This window comes from Lathamus discolor, chromosome 3 (genome assembly GCF_037157495.1).
Source record: "Lathamus discolor isolate bLatDis1 chromosome 3, bLatDis1.hap1, whole genome shotgun sequence".
Lineage (NCBI taxonomy): Eukaryota > Metazoa > Chordata > Aves > Psittaciformes > Psittacidae > Lathamus > Lathamus discolor.
The window spans coordinates 64,966,499-64,982,038 of record NC_088886.1 but is presented as its reverse complement, the minus strand read 5'-3'; the positions used below and the strand labels follow the sequence as shown (position 1 = coordinate 64,982,038).

Genomic DNA, 15,540 nt, shown 5'->3' with positions numbered 1-15,540 from the left:
GCAGACAGGATTTATGATCGCTTCATTTAATATTCTGTGTAATACATTTAATTTTTTAACTACAGCTGAAAGATTAATGACAATATAACAGGTTTGCAGATCCTTTACCAAGAAAATAACATGTCCTTGGTCACACATGTGTCTGTGTGTGCATGTATGTGTTATGTACACATGTGGTATATCCAGGCATTGTAATAAAATCTGATCTCTCAGCGAAGAATTGCAGTAGACGTTGGTCTGTAAACCAAGGTTTACATCAACCTATTTCTAAACCAAGCAGAATATATACTATAACCATGGGGTTTTAAAGAATCAAAAAGACATTGATTTCTATGGAAACTTTGACCTGTACAGAATTCTGTTTTCACAATTTATTGCTTTTACAGTCCTTCAGTCTGGCAGACTCTAAATATCTTTTTGTAACTATATTATGCAATGGCCTGGGTTATGGAATATTGCATTAAAGGCCACTGGAATTCTTCAGTCCCTCAAATCTTTGCAAAAAGATTAAATGAACTCTGCAGCAGGTTTTTCTAAATTCTATAGTAATAATGTCCAGGCTGTCTAGACTTTTGTTGTTTGGAGTCTATAGTTGTACTGTCACAACACAAATTAGAGAAAGTTGGTACATACACACAGGTTGTGGTTTCTGCTGGGTTACTGAAGAGTCACCTTTGTAATTCTTAGGCTTTAGCCATCATATGAAAATGAAAGATCTTGAAAATGAAAGATCCTTATGTTATCCTGAGTTGGTGTAATGCCAAGCACTAATTTTGTTAGGCTTTTATCAACATTTAGGTAGTCATCTTTAAAAGCTAATTACTCTTATAACCCACATAAGAGGTACTAATTTTATGCAGAATATTAATCAGAAAGATAGTATTTTACTAATAGTAACCTTTCAACTCTGCTTGTGGAAAGTCTTTCTGAACCTCTAATATATAAATTAGACATTTAAGTAATTGCTGAATTATTTTTCACTTTTTTTTTTTTTTTTTTTTTGTCAAGGTGGGAAAAGAGCAATGAACTTTCTCTTAATGAAATCATCCCAGGAAATCTCACTACTTTACAACAGGAAATTACAGCTTGAGTTCTTAGCTCTGGTCCAGTTACATTGTTCTGTAGTATCCTAGTTGTTGCAACTACCAAGATCACATGTTCTTAGAAATTACGATTTATTTTTCTTTTTTTTTAAATCTTTTGAATAATTTCTGATGTTTGCTTCTATGGAGAGCATCCTGCAGAGCTTCTCCAGTAATGCTTACCTGCCATTTCCTGGACAAAGGTTCCTTTCACCTGGCAGGGTTAGTGTTTTATTAAGATTCTTGTGGAAGAGGTATCCCCCAAATGTTGCTACAAATGAACTGTTTGGGTGTTCTTGTAGAATTAGGGAACTAAACCATAAAATTTTAAAAAGAATCATGGAATGGTTTGGATTGGAAAGGACCTTAAGATCATCCAGTTCCAATCCCCTGCAATGGGCAGGGGCACCTCACACTAGACTATTTTGCCCAAGGCTTTGTCCAGCCAGGCCTTGAACGCTGCCAGGGATGGAGCATTTACCAGTTCTTTGGGCAACCCGTTTCAGTGCCTCACCACCCTCACAGTAAAGAACTTCTTCCTTAGATCTAACCTGAACTTCCCATTTTGGTTTGAGCCCATCACCCCTTGTCCTATCACTGCACTCCCTAATGAAGAGTCCCTCTCTAGCATCCTTGTCGCCCCCTTCAGATACTGGAAGGCTGCTCTGAGGTCTCCACGCAGCCTTGTCTTCTCCAGGCTGAACAGCCCCAATGTTCTCAGCCTGTCTTCGTACGGAAGGTGCTCCAACCCCTGATCATCCTTGAGGGCTCTTCTGGACTTCCTGCAGCAGCTCCATGTCCTTCTTATGCTGAGGACACAGTGCTGTAAGTGGGATGTTAAAAGAACAGAGTAGAGGGGCAACTACTAGAAAAAAACATTCATTTCATCGCTTAGTCCTTCATATACTGCCATTACAGTCTTGTGAGAATTCATACTTTTGCCTTTTTAACAATGCCTTCAGAGAAACTTTTAGCTGATAAATAGACTGTAAATGGGCTACTTTATGATTGTACTTCTCTAATACACCATATTTTGAAAGCATTAGTAAGATTACATAATTAAAAGGAAAAGAGAATATTTCAATAAGGATGTCCTGAGTTCAGCAGCAGTAGTCATTTTTCTCCTTAGTAGCTGGTGCAGTGCTGGAGACATTTTATGAAGTCACAATTAAGATAAGAAGCATCTATTAATATTTATTGCTGATAAAATAATAAAATGATAAAATAATTAATCCCTTACTTTTCAGGCAATAGTTTAGATCACTGAGAAAATCTGGCACCATATGTAACCAGGGATTTTCCTTATTCCTTATTCCTTATTCCTATTTCTGCTGTGGAATCCAAGAAAGGCTCTAAAAAGATGGAATCAAATAAAGTGATTTCTACAATGAGCCTAGCTAAAGCAATTATTATATCAAGAGGAAGAGAATTACATAAAATGGAAAGATAACTTGGTACTCAATTGCTTTCCTGCAGATTAGGTCTCCGTTTCCTTTGCTTGTTAGTCAAGGCTGTATTTTTTTCAGTGTTGCAAAGCGTTTTCATATCAAGAGGTCACATTTTCAGTGCAGATACCCCACCTTGGGCATTACTATTTTCTGAGGTGTTTTTCAACACTTCCTGGAACTGTATGTCCTTTATAAACTTTCTTATTCTAAACTGACACTAGATAAATCATTCTAGAATAAGAAATGTGGAATGTCTGTGAGTTTCACAGAGGAATTTTAAATTCCCCACAGAATTTTCATTCTTAGCTGGGCTGTTTCTTGCTGTAGAACAGTTAGTTTGAGTGAATATATGTGTAGCTGTTGCAATAGGCATGCTTTCAACTGATTTGAGCATATTCTCGTTGTAGCTCTGTAGCTTGGTTCTCCGCATTTGATGTGGCATGCCACAAAGCAGCAAATGTTTCCTCAGATCTAATAAACTCCTAATAGTTTTGGAGGATTCTGCAAAGAGTATCTTGTTTTGTAGAGTATATTTTAGGACAACACTACTGAAGTAATCCTTCCGTACCATGTTTTCATGCTAGGCATAACTGGTGGGCAGGATATTTTATGATTCTCACACAGCTTTTATTTCATACAACCAAGAGGCTGATTCAGAAGCCTCTGATTTTAATTATAAGTGCATTCCCAAAATAGAGAGGAATTAAAACATTCATAGACTTTAACTTTTTATTCCATATTGTGATGAATTATTCAACTATGCATTGACTTTGTGAGTTGTGTTAGCTTTGGCACAACTTAGTGTCTATTTCAATAAAGTATTTATGATCTAAACTAAATATTATGACTCCATATTGATCTGGTTTACTTACAAGCTGTACTTGTATGTTTAGTGTTAGATGTGCTTGCATACCTTGCTGAATGCTCTCCTTCACCTCTGGGCAGCTAAGGCAGAGACCCAGCTCTGTTTTCTCATCCCTAATATGCAAGTAATGTTAAATATCTGATAAACACTGTCTAAAATACATTGTGTTAAGTGTTACTCAGGATAAAAAAAAAGCAGCAGGTATTTGTACTTAAGGGTTAAATAGGCTTTTAGTACTTTTGGGGCAAGTTCAGCATGAACATTGTCACAAGTAATAAGTTGAAAAAGTAGCCCTGAAGATCTGTTTGATACCTCACCACAGGTTCTCTGCTACTGCCTTCTACTGTCTTCCCTTTATCTCAGACATCAAATTATGGTGGAAGAATGGCTTAACAGAAACATCAAACATCTGGCTTGTATAGTGCCCTATATATCATCTATCAACTTTTAGAAATTGCCTGAGAAGTCTTTCCCAGAGAAAGAAATATTTCACAGAGAAAGAAGTAGAACTAATCTGGGTGGAGAGCTACCTTATGGGGTTTTTTTTTGTTTGTTTGTTTGTTTGTTTTTTGTTTTTTGTTTTTTTTTTTCTATATGCACTTTTGGGACTACAAGGATACTTGTATGTGTTTCTAAATTTTACTCTGTTCTCCTGTCTCCTTCCCCATCTTTGCTCTGCCTTTCTTGCTTTCGTCATTCTTATCCTGTGAGACTTCCTTTTATCGTACAATTTTCTTACTACGTTATGCACATAGGCTGTTTTAGAGACCAACTGTTAGAATTGTTAATAGCCCATGGCTCCATTTATTCCTATTTTCATTTAAAGTTTTGGGACTTGTGCAGGCAGATCATTAAGTGCCTGATTTATGACTCCAGACTGTTAAGTATGGCTAGATTAAGTATTTGTAGGTTATTCACAAAGAACTTAAAAAGATTCTATTTCAGTCAAGCAGTTTTAACTTATACCGTGAAGACTGAAGTAATTCTGTGGAAGATTCTCAAAGAGTATAGATTTGTCCAACAGATGCCTTAGAATGATAACTAAATCACAATAATGAAATAAGCTAATTAATCTAGTGAAATAATTTCATGTCCTGAGATGATTGACCTGATCTGAAAGCTCTTCACTGGTTAGTGAAACAACACTGCCAATGCATCCCAGACAGATGGTCAAAGAAGCCAAATTAGCAAAGACCAATAAATAAAAACAAACCCCCCAAAATAATTAACAAACAAACAAACAAACAAAAACCCCCACACTAATTTACTGGAAATATTTTTATAGCAGATGTTGAAGGAAAAAGAGGAAAATTAACATTTTGAGACGGCAAATGTAGAATAAGTTAGGTTCCTCAGTTCTTACACATTAATAGCCAGTAGCAATTTATGTGTACTGTGAAAGACTTCTGAGGGCTTCCCTCTATGTGGACCCATGACAGGCAGACAGGCGGGGCTGGGAAGTACAGTCAGTGGAACGGGAACAGCTTTAACCAATTTAGGGACATCTAAGCCAAATGGTAACAGCATGCTGAGTCCTTCTTGCAAACACACAATCCGACAAAACCCAGTGCCAAAATTCCATGGCACTCAAGATCAGCACAAAGCAATCTCCAGAATATTGGCTATATCCCCTGACCTGGGTTCTCTTAACGTATCATACTAAGCAACAGTAGTTTCAGGAGCAGTTTTGGTGAGGCATCCCTGGCTGGAACTGGATGATCTTAAGGTACTTGCCAACCCAAACCATTCGATGATTACTCAAACTAGCTGGCACACTGATGCTGGCACATGGGGATTTGTGTGGGCATTTCAGGATGCCTGAGCTCAGCAGGGTGAGGACAAGGGTTCTACACATACATCTCCAATGGTTACTCCAAAAGAGTTACCTCTTTGTCTTTCAGTTACTAATTCTCTCTGACTTACTCGTCTGCTTCAGTTAGCTTTAATTTGTCTGGTTGAAGAGGGAGGGCAGAGCACTTTGGAAACACTTCGCTTGCGACGGCAGATGCGTAACCCAGGCTGACAGTGACTGTACAAAACCTCCCAAAGCACTCCACCTCTGGAGGGAGTCGTGTAAGGGATCAAAGGGGGGAATTCTGTGTATGTGTAGCAGCAAAATGCTGTACTGGTAGTATTTCTCTCTCTCTCTCTCTCTCTCTGTATATATATATATATATTCCAACTCTATAATCAGAGACACACGAGTCTATCAAGTAAAATGTGTTGAGAATATTGTAAAAACATTCAATATATAGCCATTATGTGTTTAGTAAAAAAAAAATAGAACTAGAACTAGACAAATTGCAGAAGATTGGTTGATTTTGTCAGTTTGAGGGTGTTTTGCTGCTTTGTGTGCTTTTTCTTTTTGAAAGGAAGGAGTGTTACAAATTCTTCTTTGCTATTTTAATATATTCCTCAATTTTGTTAATTTGTTAAAGGCTACTGTTCTGAGAGATATAAAGCCCTTTTGGAAATACTGAGATACTTGCAAATTTTCCAAGATGTACATTTCCATCCCTTAAGGTATTTTTTTCTGTAAAGACAAAACTTGCACAGGTATACTAACAAAGAACTTACTCGTTTGCCCTCATTTTTGGCAAAAACAAAATTAAATTTCAGTAGAAGTATATAAAAGCTTAAAAATCCCCCCTCCTGGTGAAATAGTCAGAGACTGAAGTTAATGGGTTTTGACCAAGAACATGTGCCAATTTTCAACAGTTTTATTTTTATGGCGGCATAAGAAGCTCCTGAATGAGGAAATTTATAGTGGAAATGTTGGCAGGAATTTACCTAATGCAGTTTAAATGGTACCACTATGTTAAGAAATACACTGGATACCAGACAGCTTTCTGTGGAAAATGATAAACATACCAGGTCTCTGTAGGGGATCTCAGCAGAGACATTTTTATTATCCAGAATAGTGGGTCTTTTTACTGTGATGTTTGTTTTATGCATAATATATGGGAACAGAGGTGAAAATAACATTTGTTAGCTGTTAAAATTTTTATTTCAACACGTTCTATAGCATGTATTTACATAGTGCTTACTTACTTGTTTTTTATTCCAATAACTGTGTCTTTAGTACAGCATTTTTTATTTCATTTTCTTCTTCTTTGAGAGTACAGATGTGATGCAAACTCTCAGAATTAATACTGTTGATCACTTGCATGCTGAGCTGCATGCTGGTAACGGGAAGTGCCCTGAATTAAATCTTAGGAATTTAGACTGGTTCCCAGTGAAGAAGTAAACAAACAGCATGAAAATGACAGAGCAGGAGTTACACCTTCCCACCCTCTCCTTTCCAAACCAGACAGCATTTTAAAGCTGAATTTTGCTATTTGTCCATTCAGTATTAGTTTGCATTGTTTTGCCATCCATTCAGTATTAGTTTGCATTGTTTTGCCATGTGAACAATAGTTAAGATGTTTTCCAGAATAGCAGCAGAAGTTAAGTAGATGTGTTATTTATAAACACAGATGTTCATATAATATCTAAGTATTAGGTGCTTAGTTTTCTGAATGAAAACTCTGTACTTCCGATGAACTCCAGGCAATCTTTGGTTTTGTTATTTAATCTGCATATGCTTTCCTGCAGGGTGAGATCCAGCAGCTGTTGATTATAGCTGACCCCAGAGCTGCATATGACTATTGTGAGCATTATAGCCCAGACTGTGATTCCCCAGTGCCCAATGCTGCTCAGGCTCAAGATCCTCAAGTTGATGAGGTGAGTAATCAGTCACGTATTACTAGATTTACTGCACATTACTGGTTGTGCTGGATAAGTAAGTTACTCAAGGAGCATTTACAGCTAAATGGCATGCATTGTTCTAAATATGAGGGAGGAACTTTGCAGGAGCGCATTCATTTTTGCTATCTTCTCATTTATGTCAAGCATTTGAAGGAACCTATCACACTGGTATTTGAATAACCAGCGTGCTCGATGAAGTTAAACTGTAAAATCATAGCAGTATGAGTTTGTTTAGTTGTAACTGTTCTTCCTGTGTGCATTTATGATTTCACTGATGCTGGGCACCATCAGATGCCACATTTGAAACACTGGGGAGCTGTGAGTATTCTAGCTGCCAGAAATGCCGTGTATTTTCATGAGCTGTGTGCAGTGTACAAACGCATGTATGCATATAATTATTTCAGCCAGCTCCACTTTTAGGAAGTAAATATGAACAGGGGCAAAACAGAGCTGGATTTTTTCCAGAAACACACAAAATGTTTACAGAAAGCAAGTGTCACTGTAGACAGTTCTCACAGCTTTAAACTGAGCTATTCACTGAGAATTCCTCAGATTACACCTCTGAGGGTCAGCAGTTGTGTGAGTTGTATGCATTCTAAGTACTTGCATCAAACAGTGTAAAGTGGAAAGCTTTTGCAAAATGTAACTAAGTCTTAATTGACCTTGCCTCTGTACAGTTAGTATGCGCTCAGCCGTGTGTGATCTGACTGGTTATTGTTACTGATTGCTCAAGAAATCACCATTAAAAACTTGCTGAATTGTTCTCAGATGTCTGCTTCGAGCCAGTTTTGTGACAGAACGTTTCCTAAATGTATGATAATTTTATTTGTTGTTACTATTTCTTCTATCTGAAAATTATGTCATCAAGTGACAATGATCCACAGGGCCCAGAACTTAGTTGAAAGGTGTTCCCACATCGATTGCGTCATAGGTACAGTTCAAGATGTGTCAAGTCAGTTACATGTACGCAGAGGCTTTTATACTACATTAGAGTGTATGGAGACTGGTCTCTTCGTGAGGACCCTGTAGGACATCTGCCTGTGTGCTTGGCAGTGGATCTTCATGCACTATGTTCCAAAACAGAGCAAGCTGAAAGCATATTGTTGATACTTTATAGGAAATTAATAAAAAATAGCAGAATCAATTTTTTTCCCCCTCATTATTACCTGTCAAAGAAATTTGAAATTTTGCTTGGGAACTTTCCTTGGCTTTTCTGCACTGTGACTTAGGACTGATTCTGTTTCCCATGTGAAGACATGGAAGGTTTGAACAGGCTTATGCTTTTCTGCTTTGAAATAAGACCGAAGAGTAGTTAATCTAGCAAATTGATCTTTGTGGGAAAAGATTTTATTTCTTGAAGAAGAATATGTCTAAATACTTAAAATACTTTAACTAAGTTGGGACTGCTGTCACCTCCAGACTCACATCAACTCTTAAGCAGGAGTTAATATGGCACAGAAAGATTGCAAATACTTGCTTGCTCTGGCCATCACTGATGGCAATGATGGCTCCTGTCCTTCAGTGTGAATGAGGCTTGGAGTCCACAGTCTGGGATCAGACTGTAGATTCAAAATCTATGCCAGGTAAAGAATAATGAATAGTTGTGCTCATTTTTCAGCAATGGCTACTAGTGAATTATTTAGAGTGTAATATAATGTTTTTAAAGGATATAAAATATGAATAAAATAGCCTAAGGATTATATTCCCTCAGTAATGGATGACTAGCTAAATTTCCTGCTGTCAAACATTATGTTTATTCTATATCAAAGCTGTTTAACACTAGCATGAGTTGAGAGTATTCATTTGTAGATCAAAAGAAAAATAAGCCTCATTATAATTATAAAAACTGCGTGCACATATATATGCATATTATAGAATTCCCAGCTATATACTCCACATGTATTGTAAGCAGTCTGGGGGCACCAAACAAAGGAAGGGAACTATAAATCTAACAATTGGCACTATTGTCCTGAACAGAAATCATCTATAGCCTAATGCAGTTGCCACTGGAGTCGGCAAATATTGTTAATTCTGCAGCCATTGCAAGATTGCTCTTGGGGTTAGTGTTTGTTTTCTCTTTAATGTGTTTTTATAAGACCTGTTTTTTGCCCTGTGATAACACATCTAGTGTGTTGGGAGTACCTACAGAGAAAGAAGATGAAAGATCTTAATTTGCAGTGTAATATTATAAAATTAGTTTGGAAAGTGTTCAAAAGAGCTGAAGGATTAGAAAAACTGGAGAAATGCCATTTCTGTTTGCTTCCATTTATTTCTCTGAATGGTGATTGAATTATTCTGCCTTCCAAGCCAAACCAAAATTTCCTTGTTGCTATCCGTGAGTTTATAACTTTGTATGACTGTTCCTAGTGAAGTCAGTGGATATTTTTAATGGGCAGGGTAATAGTAACCTGAAATAATCACATTGGCAATGCTACCAGTGTGATGAATATGCAGTAGAATAAATGATTGACTGAATTGCACAGAATTATAGACTTTCTTGCTATATGATAAAAAAAGCAGCTTGTTAAAGCAGGCTACTTTGTTACCATTTGAGAGGTAGCCCATCAAATCACATCAGTAATTTTTCAAGAAAGAAATGAAACAAGTCTTATTAGGTACTGGAAGAAGTTACAGAAGATTAAATAAATTGCTAAAAAAATTAACTATCATTGTAACTTTACTATATGGAAAATGAGGATTTCAAAATGTCTTACTGTGTATTTTGAGGACATTGCAAGTTTGAGAGCACTATCTGAATAAAAAAAAGAAGGTATTGTGTGGTATAAAGTACCTGACAAGAAACTTCAAATCTGAGTGCCTTATTTCAGGAATTCCTGTAAACAGAGTGCTATTGTGGAATTAAGCTTAGAGTAGTTTTAGAGGAATTGTGCTAGCAATAGAAATGAGTGTAAAATGGATACTATTAAAATTTTTCAGTCATAATGTTGCAGAGCAGCGAATGAGGATACCACAACTATAGGCAGTATTACAAACATACAAGAAAAAGAAAGAAATGCAGGGCAAGCACAAAGAACTAGGAAATACACATTGCAGTGCAGCCTGCTTGCATGTGTTAACAGAAAAATCTTTTGTGTGCATCAGATTATCCCCATTCATCTGCTGTTAGACCAGTGAAATGCAATTTTGGGAATACATGTTTCACCAAACTGGGAAACTAATCAAGCTGAAAGCCAATAGGAAAAGATGACTGTTTAGCTAGATTGATTTTCTGGTTTCATGTTCCATATTTTCACATGAACTTTTGTGATAGAAAGAGGGAAGAGAGAACACTGGTCTGATGGCTAGACAGAGTTGTGTCTTTCAGTGTCAGCTGTAGTTTAAGCCAGCAGAAGCTGAAAATATTTGTTGGAGAGGAGCCCCAAAAGATCCTGGTTGTTAAAACAGGGAAACAGTTTGTACATGAGCACTCAAAGCAAAACTGGCAAAAACACAGTGCATGTTTTAGTTTGTAAGTAAAGGAATAAGAATACAGATGTGATATTACATCTTTGTATACTGTTGGTTGAAACATACACTGGAGTATCACATACAGTCTTGGTGTTTAGTTACCAAAACAAATGGAAATCACAGAATCATTAGGGTTGTAAGGGATATCTGGAGATCATCTAGTCCAGCCCCCATCATCTAGTGCAACCCAGTGATTCAAGTAAAAGCCACATAATTGTTTTGAGTTTGTATTTGGAAAACTTAATGTGTTTGACTTGTCCACAATAATTACATAAGCTTGAAATGTTGCTCAGTTACCATAGGCAAAGAACCTTCACAAAAATAAAATACCGGTGGGTGGTGGGTGAGTAGGCAGGAGGAAAGAAAGTTCAGGTAGGAAAAGATCTACTAAAATTTTGAGGAATGTAAGAACAAATTGCCAAAATGGTGTATCTCTAGATATCTTCAAGCCAAGGATAGATACTTTTCTGAAAGCTTTGGGAAATGTCAATCATACTTTAGTTCGCTTAGTGGATAGATACTTTTCTGAAGGCTTTGGGAAATGTCAATCATACTTTAGTTGGCTTAGTTATAGGGTAACTGTAAGAAGTTTTGAAGTCTGTAGGTATGAAGAAGTTAGTCAAGATGGCCAAATAGTCCCTTCTGGCTTTATGTCTCTGAGCCTTTGAAATACTGCAGACCAGAATAAGAAACTAATATTTGGTTTAGAGGAAGGAGACAAATTACGTGATTGCAGAGCCCATTAGTATGTGTTTCCAGCACTGACTACAAAATCCAAAGAAGTGGTTGACTTTTGTCAGTGAAATAGTAAATTATGTTTGTGGAGTTGCACCTCAGAAGCTGAACAGGATTTATCTTGGTATCACACACCTTTGTAGTCTCCTGGCAAGTTCACAGCCTGAGAATGGAGTTATTCTGAAAAACTGGAAGATTTCTAAAGAGAGATCTAGAGAGAAAATTTGACTAAGATGCTGTGGGTTTAAAGGCAACAGTAATTTGGGTGTAGTCTAAAAGGCAGTGTTTCTATCTGCAAAGGAGCAATCAAATACTAAAGATTGTAGGTTTTCTGGCATTTCTTTTCAATAGCAATGTGGCGTAAATGAATACTTTCCTTTTTGTACACATTTCCACCCTGTGACATCTTTCCAGTTCATCTGGTAGAATTGTTTATGTGTTTTTTGGGGGCAGGGTCTGACACTTCATCTAGACTAAAAGTAATTTACCAACCATAAAATGAGAAAAATGATGGAATATATTGTACTAATCTTCTCTTAAATGAGTCTGAAGATACACATCATAAATGCAACATCAGGAGTGCAATATTTGCTACTTAAAATGTTAGAGTTCATCTCAAGGTCTTCAGACCTTGACTTTACACTCATACATAAGTTTACTGAACACTAATTTATAATCAAAGTGTCTTTGCTGGTGATACAGCGACATTGAGATTTTCTTGTTGCATTTTCTTTTTACCTTTAGCATCAGATTCAAATTGTGATTTTGGTGATACAACAGAGAGAATTTCGTTGCCTGCTTTTTACTTGCAGGGTCTCTTCATCCCTGAAGTAAATGCTGAGGTTACCCTAAATAAACCTTAGGAAGAGTCAAGCATGGGATTCACAAAACCAGCAAGCTTTGAATAAAGACACAGACCTAGCCAGCCTATAAAAGGAGGACATATCTTTTATTCTACTGTTCTCTACAGGCTTCTTAACTTACTAATTCAGTGTTGCATATTATTGTCCTATGTCAGGAGAGGGTTCCTAGAGAGTTCAGAATGTTTGGTGTGATTAAGTATCTTTTGGATAAAGAGAATTAAGTGGAAAACAAACTTGCCAAAAACTTTAGAAAGTAATTATAGTAGTGCATTAGCATGATTTCAGTCTAGTGTCACTGTCATCGGACCATGCAGAATCTTTCTGTGGCCTGCAAATTTTGGAGGCTTTTTACATAAATAAGGCAAAGAGCTGAAAACAAGTAAATTGGTAGGAAGTAGGGAGAGGAAACGAATGAGAAATGGGCATTCTCTGTATTGGATTATTATCCTTCCATCATAGCATTTCACAGAAGGAAGTCTGATCATTAACAGTATGGTATCTTCATGAACCTTGGTATCTAAAAGGCTAGCATTAATGGTGCCATAGTAATACACTGAGTGTTAGAATTAAATGATAACGAGTTACTCTGGAGCCGCTGGTGCTAGCCATTCAGATCCATTGCAGGGTTGATGAACATAGTGCAAATTGGCCATTTGCCACAAAAGTGTCTTTGGGAGAACAGGGCCTTTTATTTTATTTTAATTTTATTCAATTCAATTTAATATTTTATTTTATTTTGTCTTGTTTTGGTTTATTTTGTTTTGTTTTATTTTATTATTTTAGCTTAGCTTCGCTTAGCTTTTTTATTCTGGTGTTTTTTCAGAAGTTTTCCTTATATTGAGCTTTATGATTAATTCAGCAATCATTAAGTTTTTTTCATGCTGAACATATAATTAGGTTTTAAGGATTGAATATGGGGATGCAATTATATTTTAAAACTAGCAAGATCAAATTTGCCAAGGAAGATACATACCTGTGCTTTTCATATAAAGACTTTGTGCATAGTCTGGCCTCTGTCTTCTCGGAACCCTTTCTACTATAAATGGAAGTGTATTAAATTCCATTCCAGTTCAATCACAGATGCTTGACCAACTCATAGAAACTAGAGCAGGGGAAGACCTAGCCAGTCTTAATCTTCCTTGATGTTGGTCAGTGTATTTTCTGGGGTGTCAGGTCTACTTTTCAATGTGCCCAGCCATGAGGCTTTCAAATCTTGGAAGATTCTTCTGCAACCCAATAAATAACACTGTCTGACTTCTGCTGAAGAAATTGCTCCCCAGGGGAACTCTGCTTCATTTATTTTGGATCTATCCCAAACAAATGGATTACTTGAAGACTTTACTTGTTTGCCTTTAATGAAACAAACTTGGTAAAGTAAAGGTGCAAATGTTCCCTGAATATGTTGATTTGGAGGCTTCAGGCATCTTTTCAGACCGTCTTAATTTAGTGTCCTTTCAGATGTTTGACTGATCAGAAAGATGAGTTTTCTGAAGAATACAGAAAGATAATTATTTTCATGTTTATATGTTCTAAACATGTCATATTTAGAACTGCAGTTAGCTAACTCAGCAGATGTTGAAAATAGAGAGCTTCTAAGCTCTCTTTTTCTTTGCATAGACTTTTTCTTTACGCAATTAATGTGAGAAAGAACCTTAAGTGTCTCATTCTCCTTTTGATAGAGGCTGTCTTTGGAAACTGAAGATTTTTGTTCTCTGCTTTTATTACTTTTATGAATGATATAAGAAGAGGCTGTCTTTTAGATTTTTTAACTTCTGCCTTAAGAAAGACATCTACTAACATTTATTTATATTACTGCATCTGATTTTTAGAACTCTCATTTTTATTGTATTGCGCTTTGTGAAGTGTTAGTGTGCCTAGTGTGTTTGAAAGTCATCTTTTTCTCTTTAGCTAGCTAGATGATTTAGCCCAATCTTCAGGCAATGGAAAAACTGATCTTATGACAATTCTTTAGGATTTGGATTATTAGTTCCTTGTAATTTGGAAAGGTAAAGCAAAACTTCGTAAAAATCTACATCTTGGAATGGAGGTGGGGGGAATAGATTTTTAGAGTATGCATAGTAAAAGAATTTGTTTTCAAAGTAAGGCTGACTTCAGAATATTTAAGTAATTCCAAAGTTGAAATAGACTTTGCATGCTGCTGATCTTCTGTTTCTAAAATTCATCTGATGAAGAAAACAGTTCATCTCTTTAATTGGACTTGCATGATGATCCGGTAGTGTAATATAATCACTCTGGTAAAGAAAGCATGAGGTCATAGTGGAAAGATTTTGTCCCATCAAGAAACAGCAGGTTTTATTCTTTCATTTCTAAGAAAACAGTCATATGCAATTTCCATTACAAGAATGGACTGTTCTGTAACTATTGGTGGTCTTACAAGAGAAGGAAGAATAACAACAGAAAATTGCATTGCATTTGAAGTATGTGTTCCCTGATGACTCTTAGTTGAAATCTCTCATCAAGTTCCAGCTGTTGTCCAAATTGAAGACATAATTTTGAGTCAATCTTTTTGATATTCATGCAAAATCACTGGGAAAGTTAATAGAGCTGTATATGTTTTGCTATTACTATGACCACTTTGTGACTCTCATCTCCGTTGTTTCAGATCTGTAACCATCCCATTATCTAGCAGCATTAGGTTTAGGTAAACTTCCATAGACAGATCTCTTGAGCAGGACTGAAGTAGTGCTGCACAGCTGTGGTAGGTATATTTTGCACTTGGCTGCTGTACCCATAAAAGCATCATGAAGATGATCAACAAGTGAAATGTCCCTTTGAATCTCATTCCAGCTTCTTGATTCTTTGGCTGCATTCCTGGCCAGTATTTAGCTTCGTTAGGTATAGAGCTGACAAAACAAATGATGCTCTCTTCAATAAACTCTTCATCCATGTCATACTTGCTTTCATTCCCTGCTTTGATTTCTTGCTAGTTACTAGTCTTGACTAAATTCAGAAAGTGACAGAAGATACTTTTCCATTTGCATTAATTAATTTTGAAATTCTAGATGCTTTCTGCTATATTTTCATGGGGCTACTTATTCTCTTCCCTCTGATTAGAAGCGCAACCACAGTAGATTTCTGTGAACCCCCCAACTTCTGTGAACTAATAGCAAGGCCTGAGATGGGTTTTGTGCTCAAAAATGTTAACATTGAGATGTGAAGACACACTTCTGAAGGTTTGTTGAGGCCTCGAAATGAGTGTGTCATGCTGATGTATCTCTCACCTGATAAAGGTGACCATGTAGTTATGTAGCTCCAGAAAAAGAAAGGATGTGTGGCACATATCCAGTCTTGACTGTTAATGACAGCATAAG

The 15,540-nt window shown here is 36.6% G+C and overlaps 1 protein-coding gene across 3 annotated transcripts in view; it reads left to right on the top strand.

Moving 5' to 3' along the window:
- The window catches only part of COL11A1 (collagen type XI alpha 1 chain), a 168,760-nt gene that overhangs the window by 33,039 nt on the left and 120,181 nt on the right, over positions 1–15,540 (top strand). For all 3 annotated transcript variants that reach the window (XM_065669577.1, XM_065669580.1, XM_065669579.1), the window contains exon 5: positions 6,990–7,118. In XM_065669577.1, coding sequence (XP_065525649.1) covers positions 6,990–7,118 — 129 coding nt within the window. The remainder of the gene's footprint in view (positions 1–6,989; positions 7,119–15,540) is intronic.